This window comes from Trachurus japonicus, chromosome 24 (assembly GCF_045865225.1).
Source record: "Trachurus japonicus isolate A0001 chromosome 24, Traja_1.0".
Lineage (NCBI taxonomy): Eukaryota > Metazoa > Chordata > Actinopteri > Carangiformes > Carangidae > Trachurus > Trachurus japonicus.
The window spans coordinates 30,123,080-30,141,388 of NC_140930.1; the positions used below are offsets into that span (position 1 = coordinate 30,123,080).

The 18,309-nt window shown below is 42.3% G+C and overlaps 1 protein-coding gene across 2 annotated transcripts in view; it reads left to right on the plus strand.

The window, feature by feature from the left end:
• Positions 1-18,309, plus strand: part of disp1 (dispatched homolog 1 (Drosophila)) — a 103,889-nt gene that overhangs the window by 77,314 nt on the left and 8,266 nt on the right. For both annotated transcript variants that reach the window (XM_085770069.1, XM_085770070.1), the window contains 3 exons: positions 16,733-16,762; positions 17,213-17,336; positions 18,099-18,226. In XM_085770069.1, the coding sequence (XP_085626195.1) occupies positions 16,733-16,762; positions 17,213-17,336; positions 18,099-18,226 (282 nt within the window). The remainder of the gene's footprint in view (positions 1-16,732; positions 16,763-17,212; positions 17,337-18,098; positions 18,227-18,309) is intronic.

Consider the following 18,309-nt stretch of genomic DNA (forward strand, 5'->3'; position numbering starts at 1 on the left):
TGCAAATTAGAAAACTAATGACATCATTGTATGACAACTAAGGCAACAGCTCGTTAAACCATGTGGATTTCAACCTACCCACATATATGTAAAAGTGATATTTCCATAATATGTCCCCTTTAAGTGTGCACTCACGGTGGACGAGAGCTGTGTCAGGAGTAAAAAATAACCATAACACAGATTAAGTGGAGCTTCAGGACACGTGAGGTTGAGCTAACCTGCTTCTACCTGCACAGAAGACCGCTGCAACAGCCACACGACACCTCACTGCCACTCAACCATCCGGGGTCATGCAGAGTATTTAACCTCGCTCTCTGCTCTCCCGGAGCTTAATGTTTCTGCCCCTCTTTTACCGATGCCTCTCACAGCAGCTCCTCGTTGTTTATGGCAACCGCAAGTTTGGTTTATACTCGGGTCTTGTCAGATAGCAAGGATTCCTGCATCTCACTCCCTCTGACGCTGTCTCAGGGAAAAGGTCAGCTTTTATTATGTTGAGTAAGTTAGTATTTTGTAGTATCTGCAGGCGGCAGGTGGTTTGGTTGCTATGACACAAGGGAGAGACTGTAGAAAAAACATGACAAATGCAAAGTGCTGAGCAGTTCATCATGTGTAATTTAGCAACTTTTTATCAGTTTGCTGGGGCCAAATATTTTTGGTGGACCACGTGTGTCTGAACTGTGTTGACCTTCCTGAGTTATTTCTCTGCCGTTTGTGCCAGAATTTCAATCTCCAGATTTGTCTTGATGTCTTAACATTCTTTCTTTGTCCTCCTCCGTGTCCCTCTGTCTCTTGCGCTCTGTTAGACAGTTGCAAGGCTCAACCAGTAAGGGTTTGTATGAAAGCGATCCGTGCGCTCTGCATTTTAGGGTGTCAGCTTGACAAGGCTTTGCACATTATCAAGAATAACAACTGTTTGTGAGGCCTGTGGAGTGTATCGCCTGGTTTCTCAATGTTCTCTGGACCAAATAAGGGTTCGTTCTGATGCATTTTCTGTTGCTTCTCCGTGGAAAAACCTTTGTATCGTAGATCTCTGTGAGTACTTTGTGTCGGCCTTCAGTCTTACTGACTAAATCTTCAATATAGCACGCAAGTCGGTTGCTCAGTCATAAGGTTTTATGTTCCCAAAACAAGGGGAAAATGTCAATTATGGTTTCCCTTTGCACTCTCGTTATTTTATAATCATCTTTTAGAATCAAGTTCCATTTTAAGAGTAGACTCAAATGCAGAAGTTTCCCTTTTCTGTCTTTTTTCAACATAATAGTTGTGGTTGGCATTATTAAATGAAATATAACACCATATATTACTGTGTTTTATGTGACAGGTTTAAGCGACACAGCCTTTAAAGAGCAGTTTAATGTTTATTTGTTGCATGCCGAGGTACAATGATTGCACAGTAAGTATATCAGTACAATGAGGGTCAGCCTTGGCATCAGGACAGATGTAAAAATGGATGATATAATATAATATGGAATTGGGAAAAAATGCAACTCATAGGAATTATTTTGATATTTGATATGACAGTCATAGCAACTGCTCTGGGAAAAACAGGAGCTAGAGTGGTGAATATAGAGCTAAATAATGGTATATCACATTATTTTACTCTCTTCTTATAATGACAGATCAACAAACTATTCCACAGGTTTGGTTGAGGGCAAAACTGTGAGTGTGGAGTCGGCCTTTTTACAGATCTACACACACTGTGGCGTCTGTTTTTGAGAGTTTGCTGTGTTGCGCAGGGTTTTCAGCAGCTCATACATACCTCGACACAGGACCTACAGAAGCAGGTCAAACAGAGCGTTCTTTCTCCTCAGGGAGCCGTTCATCACCTGCTCTTGACAGTTGAAAAGACTTTTACACTAATATTTTAGGCATTTAGCTTCAGAAAAAATAATGACTACAGAAGCAGAATAAGCCCTAATTTGTCAGTCATTGCTGAGGAATCATAGAACAGAGGGAATTACATGAAGAGATGTCATGTAATTGTATTCTGTTGATAAAAATACAGTCACGTTGAAGTACATGAAACGTATACGGGGGAGCAGGAGTCGAGGAGGGAGTCACTTGTCTTTGAGAAAGACACCTTTGCTGGTTGTAAAATGCTGATGCTATGTGACCCTGAGGCCCCTTTACCTTCACAGTTAATTTGCAAGCAGAGAAACTAGCAATCTGGGTCTGGTAAAAGCCCGTAGGCTGCCTTTATTCTTTTGTTTGCAGGCTTTTTATACACAGCAAGTAATATCCCAAGTTACATGTTGTTAAACTGAAATGACTGCATTTGAAGAGTGTGTGTGTGTTTGTGTGTGTGGGTATGTGTGTGCATGTTGTACTGTAGCTTCAGGGGCTTGTATGAAGACTGTGATGGATAGGAGAGATTTCCTCACACATCCTGTGTCTAATCTTCTCTGTACTACAGCAGAACACATGCAGGTACAAGGTTAGCTCAGGATAAAGGTGTGATACATGCAAACACGTACTATATATACCAAGATATACTGTACAAGCACGATGACTTAGCTGTCTCAGAAACAGTATGTTAGTTGTAGTTAAAATTGTCTGGTTTTCCTTTTTCTGAGACTTGTTTTTTTGTGTTAGATACTTTTAAGGTGCCATGTTAATCCTTTGCAGACCACAAATCAGAAACTCTTCATCTTGGTTGGAGATCCTGTTTAGCCTGCATGAGTCAACCTGTGGAAAATGTAGTTGACTGGACATGGCACAACATACAAAGCCATGAAGTCTGCAGATCAGTAAGTCTGCAGGACATCCCATCAGGGCAACAGCATACAGCCATTTCTCAGAGCTTCAAAAGTCCTGCCAGAAGGCCCACCTCATCAGCAGCATTTTACCTTCATGGTAAAGTGGAAACCCTCCTCCAGAGCAGTAATGGTTCACCTTTGAGTGAGACATGGCCTGAATCATACAGTCTAGAAAATGCCAGCTACTGTAAGCTTGGCACAACTCTCTGATGTTCATAAGCAGTTCTGCCAAAGCTTAGACTTGTAACCCCCCAAAAATCCCCAGAAAACCCAGAAGATGGCACTTCCCAACCAGTTTGGTGGAACAGAGGTGAATCTGTCAAAAGGAGTGAGATAAACTGTCAAATGCAGGTGTGCAAAACTGAACCTGAGACTTGTTTGAGAAGTACGGTATTTACCAAGACGACTTCCATAAAAACAACTCAGTCTAATTAATTAGTTGGAATTGGGTGATTTTTTTAAAATAGATTTGCAAAAATGTCTACATTTTTTTTTCACTTTTTCATAATGGACTCTTGAGTGTAGACTGAAGAGGCAAAAAAAGCAATTTTATCAATGAAAAAATAAATCAACTGCACAATAAACTTTCCTTCTTTCTTGCAATTGGCATTTCTCTCCGTACCTCTCCTGTGGCCCACTTAGTTGCACAGTATAGTTCCTGAGTATGAAGCAAAGCCCATAAAGATAGCCGTGGCAGATCAAAGGCCCATGCTGTCCCATAAAGCAGGATCAAAGCCTGAAGTGAGCGCAAAGTTGTCATAACTTCTTCTAAGCCGGCTGAGCAGCTCCCCAGACCTCAGCTGGATGAGGATGGCTGGTTGCTGCTGCTTGCTTAAGAATATGGTCACACTTTGAAAAGGATGAACTGCTACATGTGTCCAGGCTGTGGAGAAACGTATTTACTGTAGGTAGGTCTTAGTTTTCTTTCATGGTTCTTCTACCAAAGTTAAATTACACTGCAAGTCTCTGCAAGTGTTTCCGTCTGCCTTCTAGAGACGTGAGACTCATTTCCGGAGTTGTTTGTTACTGTGGTGTCGGCACGCGTTCAGATAAAATGAGCACTAGCTTTATGGAAGAAAAAAAAGTTGCCGGTGCTAACGAGCCTTTCTTCTTCTTCCAAATGAGCTGACGGAAGAAATACATCATAACTCACCGAAATGATGCTACCAGCTCCACCACATGTAACTCAGTTGGTGATTGTAAGAGCAGCAACTGCCATCAGTGAATTACTGGTTTGCAAAATGAGGGAGGGAGCAGTGTGTTAAGAAACAGCTTTTATAGAAATATAACTCATCTCTTAGTTTATTTTGCTGTGGTTTGACTGTATGCTATATAACATACTGTAAATGAAAAGATTCAGATTTAAACCAAAGATCAAAAATCAATTGGCTGACCAAATAACAAACACCATCCACACTAACATGTTCTTCCTACAGCTCAGAGGGTTCCTTCTCCTACTGATCACTTTGCAACTGAGGTTGATGAGTTTCATTAGCAGTTAATCTGTTAATCAGATCCTTGATTATTTGTTAAGTTGGTAAAATGTCAAAAATTAACATCAATTGCAGGTTCCCGTAGTCCAAGTTGATGTATTAAAACCTCCACCTGTGGAACACTTTGGCAGTGAGACTTTACAGATGTTTAAATCTCATCATCAGTCTATCTGTGCAGAGGGCTTCAGCCTCCTCAGATCACTGTAACAGCTGTTGACAGAGTTGGTTCAGACTTGTGGCTACGGCTGCAGAGTGTTTTCCACACAAAAGGTATGGCTCAGATATGTCAGACCTGATATCCCTTTTTAATGTCAAAACAAATAAGTGAGGCAAAATATCATACATTTCTGTCATGTTTGTGCTTCTGTAACTGCTGCTCAGTGTGTCTTATCCTCAACCTGACGTTTTTTGGTTGTAAAGCTTAGCGTTACATTTCACAGGACACCAAGGTTATGACTTTGAGCATGGCTCTACTTAGATTGGCGCTGTCTCCATGATGTTGGCCCGATGTTGATCTGCTTGTTGCAGTGTGGCGCCGCTAGTTTTGTTGGTCATTTTCCCAGCAATGTCAACCCCACACTGCTGGAGGCTTTGGAGCCATGGTCACACAGTCAGCATGGCTTTGTTTGAATGTCCAGTTTTATTCATCAGCTTACTTAATTGAGCAATTACAGGGTAATTATTACAATTACATCCCACTCGTTCTGGAAAACCTGGAAAACCTGGAAAATGGTTGACCAATTTTCCAGTCATGGAAAGCACATAACACACAAAGTCAAATGTCCTGGAAAAACCTGAGTTGTCCTGGAAAATGATTTATCCTAGTGACATCAGCTACCAGACTCTGACTTTTTCAGACCCCAATAAGAATTTGTTTTCCAAAGAAGTGACGAGTGAGAAAACTAGAGACTTTTTAGTTGATGAGTGTTAACGGTGTTGGACCATGAGCATGAGGGTTTTCTCTGCTGAAGGACAGATAGAGGAGCAGCAGAGAGCTGTAGTGGGCCTGGTTTAAAAACAAAAACATTTTTTTGTGGTGTTCTGTGATAAATTTGTCATAATTTCTAAGCATGTAAGAGATTATTTCATACATAAGTCAGAGCCACAGACTGCTTGCTGAAAAACTGTCCCTGAAGGCAACACGCATCAGCGGTTTTACATGAATTTACCTCTAAAACAACTCCGTCTCATAACGTTCTGTTATTATCTCATAGCGTGGTGAATGTGCAGGTCACAACTTGTCCACCAGAGCGTTTTAGAGTTGTTGGATTGTGTATTTGATGAGTTTGATGAGGGAAACCAAGAAATCCCTTTAGCCTCCGTAGCGTAGCTCTGAGCAGCTCACGGCTCTGCTCCGCCGTTCTAAAAATAGCTTGCACCGACAATTAAAGGTAACGAACCTACTGCTATGACTATAAGGATTATGGTAATGGGCCAATTTGCCAAAATGTTGAACTATCTCTTTTTATCAGACTTCTGGGGGTGAGAGAGGAATAAACATAGAAACAAACTGGTTAAATGTACAATATAAGGTACAACTGTTGAAAAGAAGACATCTTCAAAGCATGAATGGGGCGGGGTTTGTATACGTGACGTAATAACATTTGGTCAGACTGTAGCAACTGAAAATGTCCTGGAAAATTATTTCAAGAAAAGAGTGGGAACCCTAAGCTATATAGTATTGTTTATATATATATATATATATATACATACATGTGTACGTATATATACACCACCATGTTCATATTGGTGTTTGTTTGAGAGGCCCACGCAACACCACTTTTTTATTTTTTTTATAGCTAGACAACACATTGCTTATGAACCACTATTTATCCTGTACTTGTATTTCCTCTGCTGCACTTTGTGAACTTTTACTTGGAATTTTCCAAACCCCTCCACCCCCCGCACACTCCCTTCCTAACACACACACACACACTGTCTCTCTCTTTCTCTCTTACACACACACATGGTCTCTCTCTTAAGGAATAGGGAGGACAGGTTTTGACTCAGCCATCATCATTAAGGCTGCTGGCCTCAGGGCCTCAACTATGGCCAAGTTTCCTGACATTGTCCTGGTGAGAATAACCCAGTCCGATATCATCTTTATTCCGTTTCAGATACATACAGACAGATACAGTTGATTGTTTAGGTCACTATAAATAACCGAGGCTTCAGCAACTCTCAGAAACACTAGGTGTCATCGGAGTTCACAGCCACAAAAACAGAAAATGGGAAAGAAAAAAAAAACATCAGTTTAAAAGAGTTGACCACATAAAAGGCGTGCGTAGAGAAAGAGAAGAAAGAGTGACCCTGCAGCTAACATGTCCTCACATGGCCCACAGTCACACAGAGCAACAACAACAACAGAGGACAGAAGATTGATGGTGGGGTGTGATGAGGTAATAATGGAGCAAGAAAAGTCGTGTAAAGTGAAAAATGACCCTTCTTAAAAAAAAAAAAAATTTTGGCATTGCTCTTTTTTTTTTCTTTTTCTACTCTAACAATGAATGCCATCAAGGAGACAGTTGCTGAGACTGAGATCACAGGATTGAGGAATTAGTAACAGGATGAAATTCACTGCAACAGAATCCACAGGTGTTATGGCAGTAATCTTATTTTGGCTTGGATACACTTTATTTCAGATGAAGGTAAATGTGATGATTTTTTTGCTCTGAGGTTGTTTTTATTGGCTGTACAGGGGAATGATTCATTGCTCTTTGCCTGCAGGGTTCATTGCCATGTGTCTTTCACCTGTTCATAAAAATATTATGGTTATGCTGCCCACATGTTAATGTACTGGTGAGACTTAGACAGATCCCTGGCTGAAATGTCCGTCAAATAAGAACTGTTGTCTTTGCCTAGACATATATCTCGCTCTTTATTCACGGTGAAGCGCTTGGTTTACACAAACCCTTTTAATTAAATGACTCATCTTGTTATAACGCAGCGCCTTGGCTTTAAAAAGGGGAATACACCGTCTCAAATAGATGGGCTTTGTATTTGGAGAGGCAAGGCTCTGCTGGGCTGAGCCAAGTCTTGCTCTGTGGGCTGCGGATTATGTAGATCTTTGGTTTTGTGTTTTAAAAATTCCTGCTCCGTGGTCACTGCTGTACACATCTGGTATACATGGCTTTTTCAAGCAAGCTGCACTAAAACTGAGGAAGTTAAAGGCTGTTTTGGTGCAGCAGCAGGTGTAAACCATTGGTTCCACCTCTGGAGGTCTTCTAGAAAAGTCTGCTGCGCTCACCGACCACACATACCCACTTACAGTCGCCTTGTTTTTAAAGTATATTTTTTGGCTTTTCATGCCTTTATTCGATAGGACAGTTGAGAGTGTGACAGGAAATGGGAGGCAGAGATGGGGGGAATGACATGCAGGATAGGGCCGTCCGACGCGGGACTCGAACCGGGGCCACCTGCAGCGAGGACTATAGCCTCAACACATGGGGCGGGTGCTCTACCAACTGAGCTAAACACCGCCCCTACAGTCGCCTTGTTTACAGTTGTACTCAACCATGCAGTGTAAGGTTGGCAGATTTCGGATTTATTTAGATTTTCTATCCGGGCACATTCATTCATTCATTCATTCTTTTATTAATCCATCCATCATGAATCTGGTTATGCCCACTAATAACTGATGGTTTTTAAATCCCGACCTGTACCAGGTGACCCCCCCCCCACAGCCTCTCCTGCGTGCACAGCACTGGGACTGTGAGCTTAAAGTCATAAAGATGAGCTGTGGAACAGCCCTAATAAAGACGTCATGCTGACTGACAGCTTGTAACTATTGGCTACAGTGCTGAAGTCCTGCCTGCATGTGTGGAATTTGTGCGTGTCCATATTTCACCTCCAAGAATTCAGCGGAATGGCAGGTGCAACCAGAAAAGGCCATGCTCGCGCCCACACAGACACACACAGTCAGCAGAGGGCCCACATTTATTCTTCACTACTTCACAATATGGATATGATCAAATTAGATCAGTCATTCACTATGAAAATGCATCAGCAACAGTTGTGACATTTAAAAAAAAAAAAAACTACCTAGTTTCAGGTTCTGATTTATGCAAATTTTTTATTTTTATTTTCTTCAACCGACATGATCTGACTATGTTTTGGGCAGTTTGACATTGTCACCTTGAGCTTTTGTCATTTTACTGTTTTTTGGTATTTTATAAATCAACCTATTAGATAAGTACATTAATGAAATTTTTTTTTTGTTTTTTTTTTGTGGGGGGGGGATACTTAAAGCAGAAGTAAGCGATCCGGTCGTTTTGGCTAACTTCTTGTCAGTGGATGGAGTTAGCAGTCCCCGCCCTCGTCCCTACGTCACCACATTCACGCGCATCCCTTGGCTGCACACACAGAGAGGACCGCCCCTTTATGCCGTTCTCTCTCCTCATTGGATAAAGGTTGTAGGATACAAGGAAAGTTTTCTCCTCGGCTCAGAGCAGAGCAGAGTGACTGACAGACCCGTGTTTCAGACCAAACACTCTATATAAGTGATTGCCGTCGGAAGATAACTATTTAAAAACACAAACATTCCGCTTACTTCTGCTTCAGCAATCAATCAATCATCAGTCATTCGTTTTGTGTTGACCAACTAATTGTTCCTGCTCTGAAATGCAAAGTGATAGTTACTTTATAGTCCAGCTGCCACAGTGGATGGCACGTACTGAAAACCACAAATAAGTTGTATTTTGGGTTATTTGGCGTGGGGTTGTGTACCAGCTAAAGGACTCAGATCAGTGGACTATAGGAGCAGCCGGAAGCTGAGTGATGTGCTGCTGAGCAACACACTGACTAAAAGTGTTGAATTACCCAAACTACCACTATAAGTCATGTGTGGTTTTCAATATCTGCCATGGATAATAAAGTTAGTTTTCCACTGTGATACATATTCAGATCACTGTGAAAACATAGGCTACATAGAGGCTCATCAATTGTCTTCTACCATGCAGCATCCACACACAACTGTTATATGAGAATGTACCTAAACGTACACAGGACATAACAGATTCTCCACAGTTGATACTCTCTCTGTGCTAACGTGTCTGGTTGTGTTTCCCTCATGTGATAATGAGAGGAGAGTCCCTAGTTGACCTCCATTTAAACTCTGTGTTTAAACAGCACAGGCCTGATCCAGTGTTTATTGGAGGCCTGTTAGAAATGCGATGCCCTGTGAATCACACTGTGTTACATCTGAACATGGAGTTTCCCTGTAACTTATTATCAACACTGATCCCGGGGGTGGCCTTTAGATTTCATCCATCACTTCAGTTGTAAGAATTTCTCTAATATATTTGTATCTGTCACATACTTGAGTGGAGAGCAGAGTGGAAAAGTGTTTTGGAGAAAACATTGGAACCCTTTGAATACACAAAGTGTCCACTTTATAGCACTTCTCTGGACACACTAGTTGAGTTATTCTCTTATCTGTTGAGTGATAGCAATAAAGGTGTTTACACTGTTGGATTTTATTACCTGTTTACAGAAACACAGCTCTGCTAACTATTGCCTCATCCCAATTAATTTACAGGCTTTTATGACAGACACAAATAACTTTGTCCCATGCTGCTTTAAAAGCTCATACATTAGCTACTCTAGATGTTTAGTTTACATATAGATATATTCATTGTCATTCAAACATTAAGATTATTTAGTTTACTGTTTCTATTTCACAAACCATTAGCTTTGATGTAGTTTATCCTCCACCCCCTATGGGCCTATTTAATATTTACAGTCTTATTAATGTCATCCTACCGTACACAGAGCTGCACTTTGGGGGATTGTTAATATCCCTCTCAGTATTCAGCTTTAGCCATGAGAGACTTTGTGTAAATATACACACAGGCCTACTTATCAGCAGTGCAGTGTTTTTTTTTTTCTGCCTAACTAGACTCATGATGTCATTTGGATGGGAGCGCTGGTAGCCTGGGCCTATTTCACGGCTAAGTCGAGCCTCTAATTGTGTGTAGCGTTCCAGCGAGGCACTAATCAGGGCAAGGCAGACCCAGCAGCCTGACGGTTGACACTAATTGCTCTTGCTCAGACATGAATGCCTTGTTCATGAAATATTTACCCACCCATCTGTTGACAGTTAACCCCCCCGCACCCCCACCTACCCCGCCAACCCCACCTGGCAAAGATATAGACACTCATATTCAATAACACACACAGGTGTACGCCCGTGTACACACATGAGCATGTATGGTCACATTTATTCATGATCATTTATGGAAGTGCTCTGGTCAAAGTTGTTTCTTCTTCGAGTACCAAAGTATTGACTTTCTGAATAATACTTTTTAATTTAAACTACACAGTGTGTGCACAAGGTGATGAGACTTCTTCACAGTGATGGTCACACTTTGTATCTGACCGTCTAGCGTCTATCCTGTTTGATTTTTCAAAAAAAAGCAAACAGGCTGCTGTTTTTGAAAATGCAAACAATTACTGAGAATACCTATGGTGCCTTGTAAAGGGATAGTTCAACATTTTGGCAAATTGGCCCATTGCCATAATCCCTATAGTTAGGAGTACATTCGTTACCTTTAATTGCCGGTGCTATTTTTAGAACGGCTGAGCAGAGCTGCGAGCTGCTCAGAGCTACGCTACGGAGGCTAATGAGATTTCTTGGTTTCCCTCATCAAACTCATCAAATACACAATCCAACAACTCCAAAACGCTCTGGTGGACAAGTTGTGACCTGCACATTCACCACGCTATGAGATACAGAACGTTCCCAGACAGAGTTGTTTTAGAGGCAAATTCATGCAAAATCACTGATCCATGTTCCCGTCGGGGGTGGTTTTTGGCAAGCAGTCTCTGTATTTACCTCCAAAACAACTCTGTCTGGTAACGTTCTGTTATTATCTCATAGCGTAGTGAATGTGCAGGTCACAACTTGTCCACCAGAGTGTTTTGGAGTTGCCATTAGCCTCTGTAGTGTAACTCTGAGCAGCTCACGGCTCTGCTCCGCTGTTCTAAAAATAGAGTGCACCGACATGAACCTACTCTTAAAACTATAGGGATTATGCCAATGAGCCAATTTGCCAAAATGTTGAACTATCCCTTTAAGTATATGTTTCTGTGCTACATTTCCTATTTGAGAAAATTTGGTGTTGAGGTCCATTACAATTAGGACACAGCTTGGCTCTGTGACTAAAGGCTTCATCACGCCTCAACAAAGCGCCCGTTGTAGTCTCCAACCTTGTCTCACACCTCCCCAAAAACCTGTCCAACTTCACAACTGTAGGAACTGCGTCTAATAATCCTGGTAACTTTCCAAAACTGACAGATCCAACATTTATACCCCATTTCTTGCTTTGATCAGCCTGATGTGTAGAGGTGTGAAAGTATGTTTCCCCCGCTACTACTGGCTGACAAGTTACTTTTTGGTGCTGGATGATGTGGCATGTGATGTTGGAGCAAAGTTAAGAGGAGGAGAGTGAAACCATGGTTGTTTTTAGCTACAATTTACACTTGTGACCTAAACAGCTCGCATGCAGGCTTTCTGTGGACGCAGCCGCACACGGTGTGTGTCCAAGAAAGAGTTAAAAAAAATAATGTTAATATAAGATGGAGTGATTTCATCTATCTTGATGTGTCGGCCAAGTAGAGAGTCTATGTATAGGAAATGCTGACAACTTCATTTTACTTAAATTGTGTACAAACTAGTGCAACTCTGTGAAATCCTTCTAGAGGAGGAGACTTGACTAAAATGTTTGTAGTTATCCTTGTGTGTTCGATTCGATATGTAGGAATTCCCCCCATCTAGCGGTGCGGTTGCATATCTGAACGTATTCTTGATGTTGCATTCACGTGAAATCGGGCAGATGTCAGACAGACAACAGACGCTGCATGTAACAGGATAAACAAGCGTCTATGTAAACAAGTGGTCCGCCAGCACGAGGCAAAACAATACAGGCGTGACAATATGTTGTCATGGTGATGTCGTATTGTTTACCTGACTCACATTTTACCGCCTGCCTGACTGCACCTGAATGCAACATCAGTGCCTCCGTCCTTCCTCACACTACACAGTGGTGAGCCGACAGCTCCGGTGAGTTTCTATGGTTACCTACGGTCACGCTGCCACTCAACGTAAAAAATGGCGATGCAACATGGCCGCCTCAGTTCGGTGCGTCGCCCACTTATGTATTTGTAACGACTTGTAACAACTCATTCTAAGGTACGAGAAAGCTTTCATTTGTATGCGGGTGTGATTCGACTTTAGTGAAATACGTATTTATGAAAGCAGTATTTGATTTTTGCTAAAGCCAAATAAGTTACATACTGGGGCTTTAAATATGATTAAAGAATATCTCCAAACATTTTTCCCTTAAGACATCGTTGGATGATACGTTCTACATCTCTCACAGTGCCGCCGGTTTAGACAGATCTCACCACATTCCTCTCACGGTCGCTGACTGTAGCTCTGGGCAGCCCAAAACCGCACAGCCTGTACGGCGTTTAGGCAGACACACACTCGTACACATAGCTTACTCTCAATCACACTCAGCCCCCGACTGCGTCTCTGTTTCTCTCCTCTGTCAGCGCAGTGCTGAGTGAGCGGCTGGTGGTCTGTGTTTACCGTATTAATTAGCCCAGTGATCCAGAAACACTCTCCCTCTGGTAAATAGAATAACACTGAAAGGTTACTCTGGGCCGGGAGCAGAGGGTAAAGAAAATATGAGAGAGGGCAGGAGCCAAGGAAAGGAAGAGAGAGGAGTAGGAAGAGAGAGAGAGGGAGAGTGTGCATGTCTGCATTTTAAGTTTGCATTAGAGCTGTCATGAGTAGAAGTGATCAGAGTCGGGGAGGAAACCTGACGCGGTGGGTTGTCATCCTGCAGAATTTAGAGGCTCTGTGATCATCAGTCATCACGGTGTCTCTGTGCTGCTAGCCGTCAGCCACAACACCACCTGCCGTTTTCTATACCCCCGTCATTTTATTTCTGTACTGTGCAGACACACAGCAGAGGGTGCTGGTGCTGTATCCCTGCTTTCTTTGCTTTTTATGGATCACAGAGTTGAGAGATCGATCTTTGCTTGTTAAACCTCAAATTCGTTGCCTACATTTTCGACCAAAAAGGTCACCTGAGTTTTACAAGACCAGGGTGAATTATTGCAGTTAACTTGATGGATTCTTGAGCTGCCTCATCTCTGTCGTTTTTTAAAAGTCCGGGGCCAAATGGCCGACTTCAGGTATGCTCCCCATCCTTCCAATTGGCTGAAATGCATCCAGATTGGAGCGCTGCAGAACAAAATTCAAAACAGACCTTTAGTAGACAAATAGATACGCCTTAAAGCGCTTTTATGAATCCATTCCAACTATTTCCAATAACTCCGCTCCCCCCATTTTTGGGCCATATCGCTGTCCTGAGGTCTGCAGTTCCAGGCCATACATGGAGAGCCAAGAGACAGAGCACAGTGAAAAGAATTACATTAGCAATACAGAGTTTTCCCTTGGCTACTAGTTCAAAGAAGGGCAGGGAAAATGTGGTTTTCATTAGGCATTGTTGGTTTAAACCGGGGTAAAGGTCACTTTAAAAAAAAGTCTGCCTCCCAGAAAAAGAACTTTTTAAAATCATGAATAATTCATTATTTAAGTGCAAGGACAAGTTTCCAAAAGCTGGAATCCAAAAGATATGATTCTTATCTATAACTTAATTAAATAAAGTTGAATATTTTTCACATATGTATCTCTAGAGTAGGAAATCCAAATGCCTCTTTATTTGCATGTGTACTAGTATTTTGAAACTGCCCTCTAAACCTGTGCCACTTGACATCTGGCTGTCATGTTAATGTGTCCAGTGAATCTTTAAAAGGGATTTACTACCCTCCAACAACCCGCCCCTGTGGAGTGAAATTCCTCGCCAATAGCTCTAGTTAGTTTGTGCTTCCCATTACCACTAATTATGACATTCCATGACTTTACTTTGACGGAAAAACAGGCCAAAATACAACAACCTCCGTGGCCCCTCTGGACAGATTGCTTAAATCACAGTGCAAATGTCCCGAGTGCTAATGACCTAATTGGCTGTGGCAGAGAGCGACCTCGGACCTCACTTCCTGTTCTGTGGTGCCATTCGGGGGGTAAATTAAGGCCGCGTTCTTTACAGTAATGATGTGAACAGAGACTTTGATTTACTGGGATGTTTTTAAAAGCTTTTAGCTTTAATTTAAGGTTATTAAAGCAGAACATTCATCTTTACAAACGAGATTTGTCAGAGAACTTATAATTCAAGGAGTGGTCCATCTGTTCCCTCTGTCCTGAGTCTGGCTGATTATTAATAGCATCACAGTGCGGACTCCACTCTCCCCTTGACTGATCAACTTTAGGATCTCTACTCCTACACGGCGCATTAAGGTGGAGGGTTTTCACTATTTCATTGTTTAGTATCTTGTCCTGACACATAGCAACCAAAACAAGAGCCACACTGATGATGAAAAAACACACATCCCAACCGCCCCCTGAAGTTCATTGAATTAAGTGGTTGCCTTTGGGAAACAGTGTCATGTATCATTTGTAACTGGAGCCAAAGATAAATCGGTAGTCCTTCAAAGAGGCAACAATCCTCTGTTTACACCTGGCATTAAAAAGCAAACACAGTGCATCAGAGCAGTTAGACCATATATATTGGTGGTCAGGTTCACATTGTGATCAAATCTCAGCCAGGTGCAGATGTGATCCATAGAGCTTGACCACATTCTTGATAAAAAATAAAAAAAACACCCAATGAACTGAAAGGTTAAAAAAGTTCACCTTTTCATAGTCTTCCTCAGCAGAAGACTATCAGGTGCAGCAGGCACAAGTGAGATCTATGCATTTTAATAACAGATATAAATGAAGATGGATAGATAGAAGTCTTTATTGTCATTCGGATATTACATCGAGATGTACTGCACAACTAAATTACTTTCAAATATTGCTTTCATAAATACGTATTTCACTGAAGTCGAATCACACCCGCATACAAGTGAAAGCTTTCTCGTACCTTAGAATGAGTTGTTACAAGTCGTTACAAATACAAGTGGGCGACGCACCGAACCGAGGCGGCCATGTTGCATCGCAGTTTTTATGTTCAGTGGCAGCGTGACTGTAGGTAACCATAGAAACTCAGCGGAGCTGTCGGCTCAGGGAGAAAGTTTTCCAGGTAGCGCCTGTTAAAACTGTCACCACTGTGTAGTGTGAGGAAGGACGGAGGCACTGATGTTGCATTCAGGTGCAGTCAGGCAGACGGCCATCGGCAAACCAACCGGATGTCATTTTACTCGACGAGAGAAAGACGGTAAAACGTGGGTCAGGTAAACAATATGACATCACCATGACAACATGTTGTCAAGCCTGTATTGTTTTGCCTCGTGCTGGCGGATCACTTGTTTACATAGAGGCTTGTTTATCCTGTTACATGCAGCGTCTGTTGTCTGTCTGACGTCTGCCCGATTTCACGTGAATGCAACATCAAGAATACGTTCAGATATGCAACCACACCGCTCCTACACATTATACCTTTAACAGAAAAACGCTGTAATAAAAATAACCAGGTTAAAAGAAATGGTAGAAAAATATATAACAAATACAAATACTAGGAATAGGTATAATAAAGGACATTTAACTCTTTTTATTGTCTTAGTTATTTTAGCACGTTGACTTTACAATCATTTACAGATTTGAGGGTATCACTCTGTCACTCTCCTCCTACTGTGTGAGCCTCACACACACCAGCCTGTGTCTCCCCCTGACCCCGCTACCCTGTGTTATTCATCTCCTGCAGCCCTGCTGTGATCACATGGCCATATCTGATTCTCCAACTTCCTCCTCCTCTTCCCTCCCTCTTCTCCTCCACCCGGGGTGTTCACTGCACACAGCATACCGGACGCTGCCCCATCGCTCCCTGGAGGAGCTAACGAGAAGTCCAGATAGATCTGCAGCAGCTGAACGCTTCACAAGTCTCTTTGTGTGTGTGTGTAATGATAGCTGGTATTGCGGAATATGTGTTAGAGCTCTTGATCTAACCAGAGGTTTTTGCAAGGTTGCGCTGAATTCCTTGTGTAGTTCTGTAAGTTTAAATTCAGATTTTAAAAAAAGTTGTTGAACGGTCACTGGGAGCATCTGGGACTTTATTTCGGTTGAAGCCGACATCCATCCCGTTGTTAATGTTTATTTCTCGTATGTCGTAAGTCGTCTGTGTGTGGCTCGTGTTGATTAAAAACAGAGCTAAGCCTGTCTGTCACATCTGAAAGGAATTTGAAAAAGGAGCAAACGGTGTTGTGATAAGATCAGTGAAAAGTGGTTTTGACAGCCACGTCAGTTTTAATGATTTCAGTGGTCCAGTACCAAGGTGTGTGCTGCTGCAGCTGGACAAAGAAAAGACAGCAGATCATGAGGAAAAGATGTCCACTCGCTCAGAATCTGTTTTCGATTGGCTTCTGCTTTGACTCGAAAATATAAACCTGATTTATCTCCCTCTTTCTGTTTTTCAGCCCTGCGAGGCCTTTTCGATTCCCAAAAAGGTAAGACCTGCCAAAAACGTATTGCAAAGCTCTGCCTTTTATTCCTGTCATCCATCCATTACTGCTCCTGTGGAGCCATCATTCCTCAGTCGTGAGTCATGAGAGTTATCGATGAAAGTTGTGCGTCTCTCTGTGTACCTGGCCTTTGTTAGCCAGCAGTTTAGATCTTCTCATCTCTCCATAATACTGCTGTTTGAAGTCTACTCCAAGAGACTGTTTAATAGAGGATTATGACTTTGTCAGGGCTGTCACAGAGGTTTGCGGTTGCAAAATCTCAAGTATGTCAGGTTTTTTTAAGAGACGGTGACTCAGTGTACAAAGCCTGAACCTGAACCAACACTGCAGCTAATCAAGCAAGACTGATGAGGCTACATTTGATGTCTGCAGTGTTTTCTCATGTCCCCTTTTTGTTCTTAATTTCACTGACTGTAAGTCTCCTTCCTGTTCCAGCTACGCTGAGCTGATAGCTGATTGGCCGGTGGTGGTGCTGGGTGTGTGCACAGTGCTCATTGTGGTGTGTGCCCTGGTGGGTGTCCTGGTTCCTGACCTCCCTGATTTCTCCGACCCACTGCTGGTGAGTACAGTAGCCACAAATGTCAACACCCTTCCTACAACACAAGGCTCCTTAAAGGGATAGTTCAACATTTTAGCAAATTGACCCATTGCCATAATCCGTATAGTTTTAGGAGTAGGTTCATTACCTTTCGGTGCAAGCTATTTTTAGAACGGCGGAGCAGAGCCATGAGATGCTCAGAGCTACGCTATGGAGGCTAATGGGATTTATTGGTTTCCCTCATCAAACTCATCAAATACACAATCCAACAACTCCACAACGCTCTGGTGGACAAGTTGTGACCTGCACATTTACCACGCTATGAGATAACGGAATGTTACGAAACAGAACGGGAAACAATGGGAAACCAAACCTACCTGTAGCGTAGCTCTGACCAGCTCACGTCTCTGCTCCGCCGTTCAAAAAATAGCTTGCACCAACAATTAAAGGTAACAGACCTACTGCTATGACTATAGGGATTATGGCAATGGGACAATTTGCCAAAATCTTGAACTATCACTTTAATAACCAGCCTGATCCCACATTTGAAATACTAGGACAAGGTGGTTACAGCCCAAAAGCTTTTTTTAAATATTAGCATGAACCAGTGATTTCATCTGTATTTAAGAACCATAAGTGTAATTTCTGGATTTCCACCTAGCCCCTAATGTTCAAGTTGAATGAATGATCACAGGAATTCTAAAATGGTAAATCTTGAACTTCTTCATATAAACAGTGACACCTCTGTAACTCTAACCTGTGTCCTCCTGTCTCCTCCTAAAGGGTTTTGAGCCACGGGGAACAGCCATTGGCCAGCGGCTGGTCACATGGAACAACATGGTGAAGAACACAGGCTACAAAGCCACACTGGCCAACTATCCCTTCAAATACGCTGATGAACAGGCAAAAAAGTAACTTCACACACACACACCTCTTACACCACACACACACTTAACTGTTCCTTCACATTCTTTTTGAAAGTATGAGACAGAGA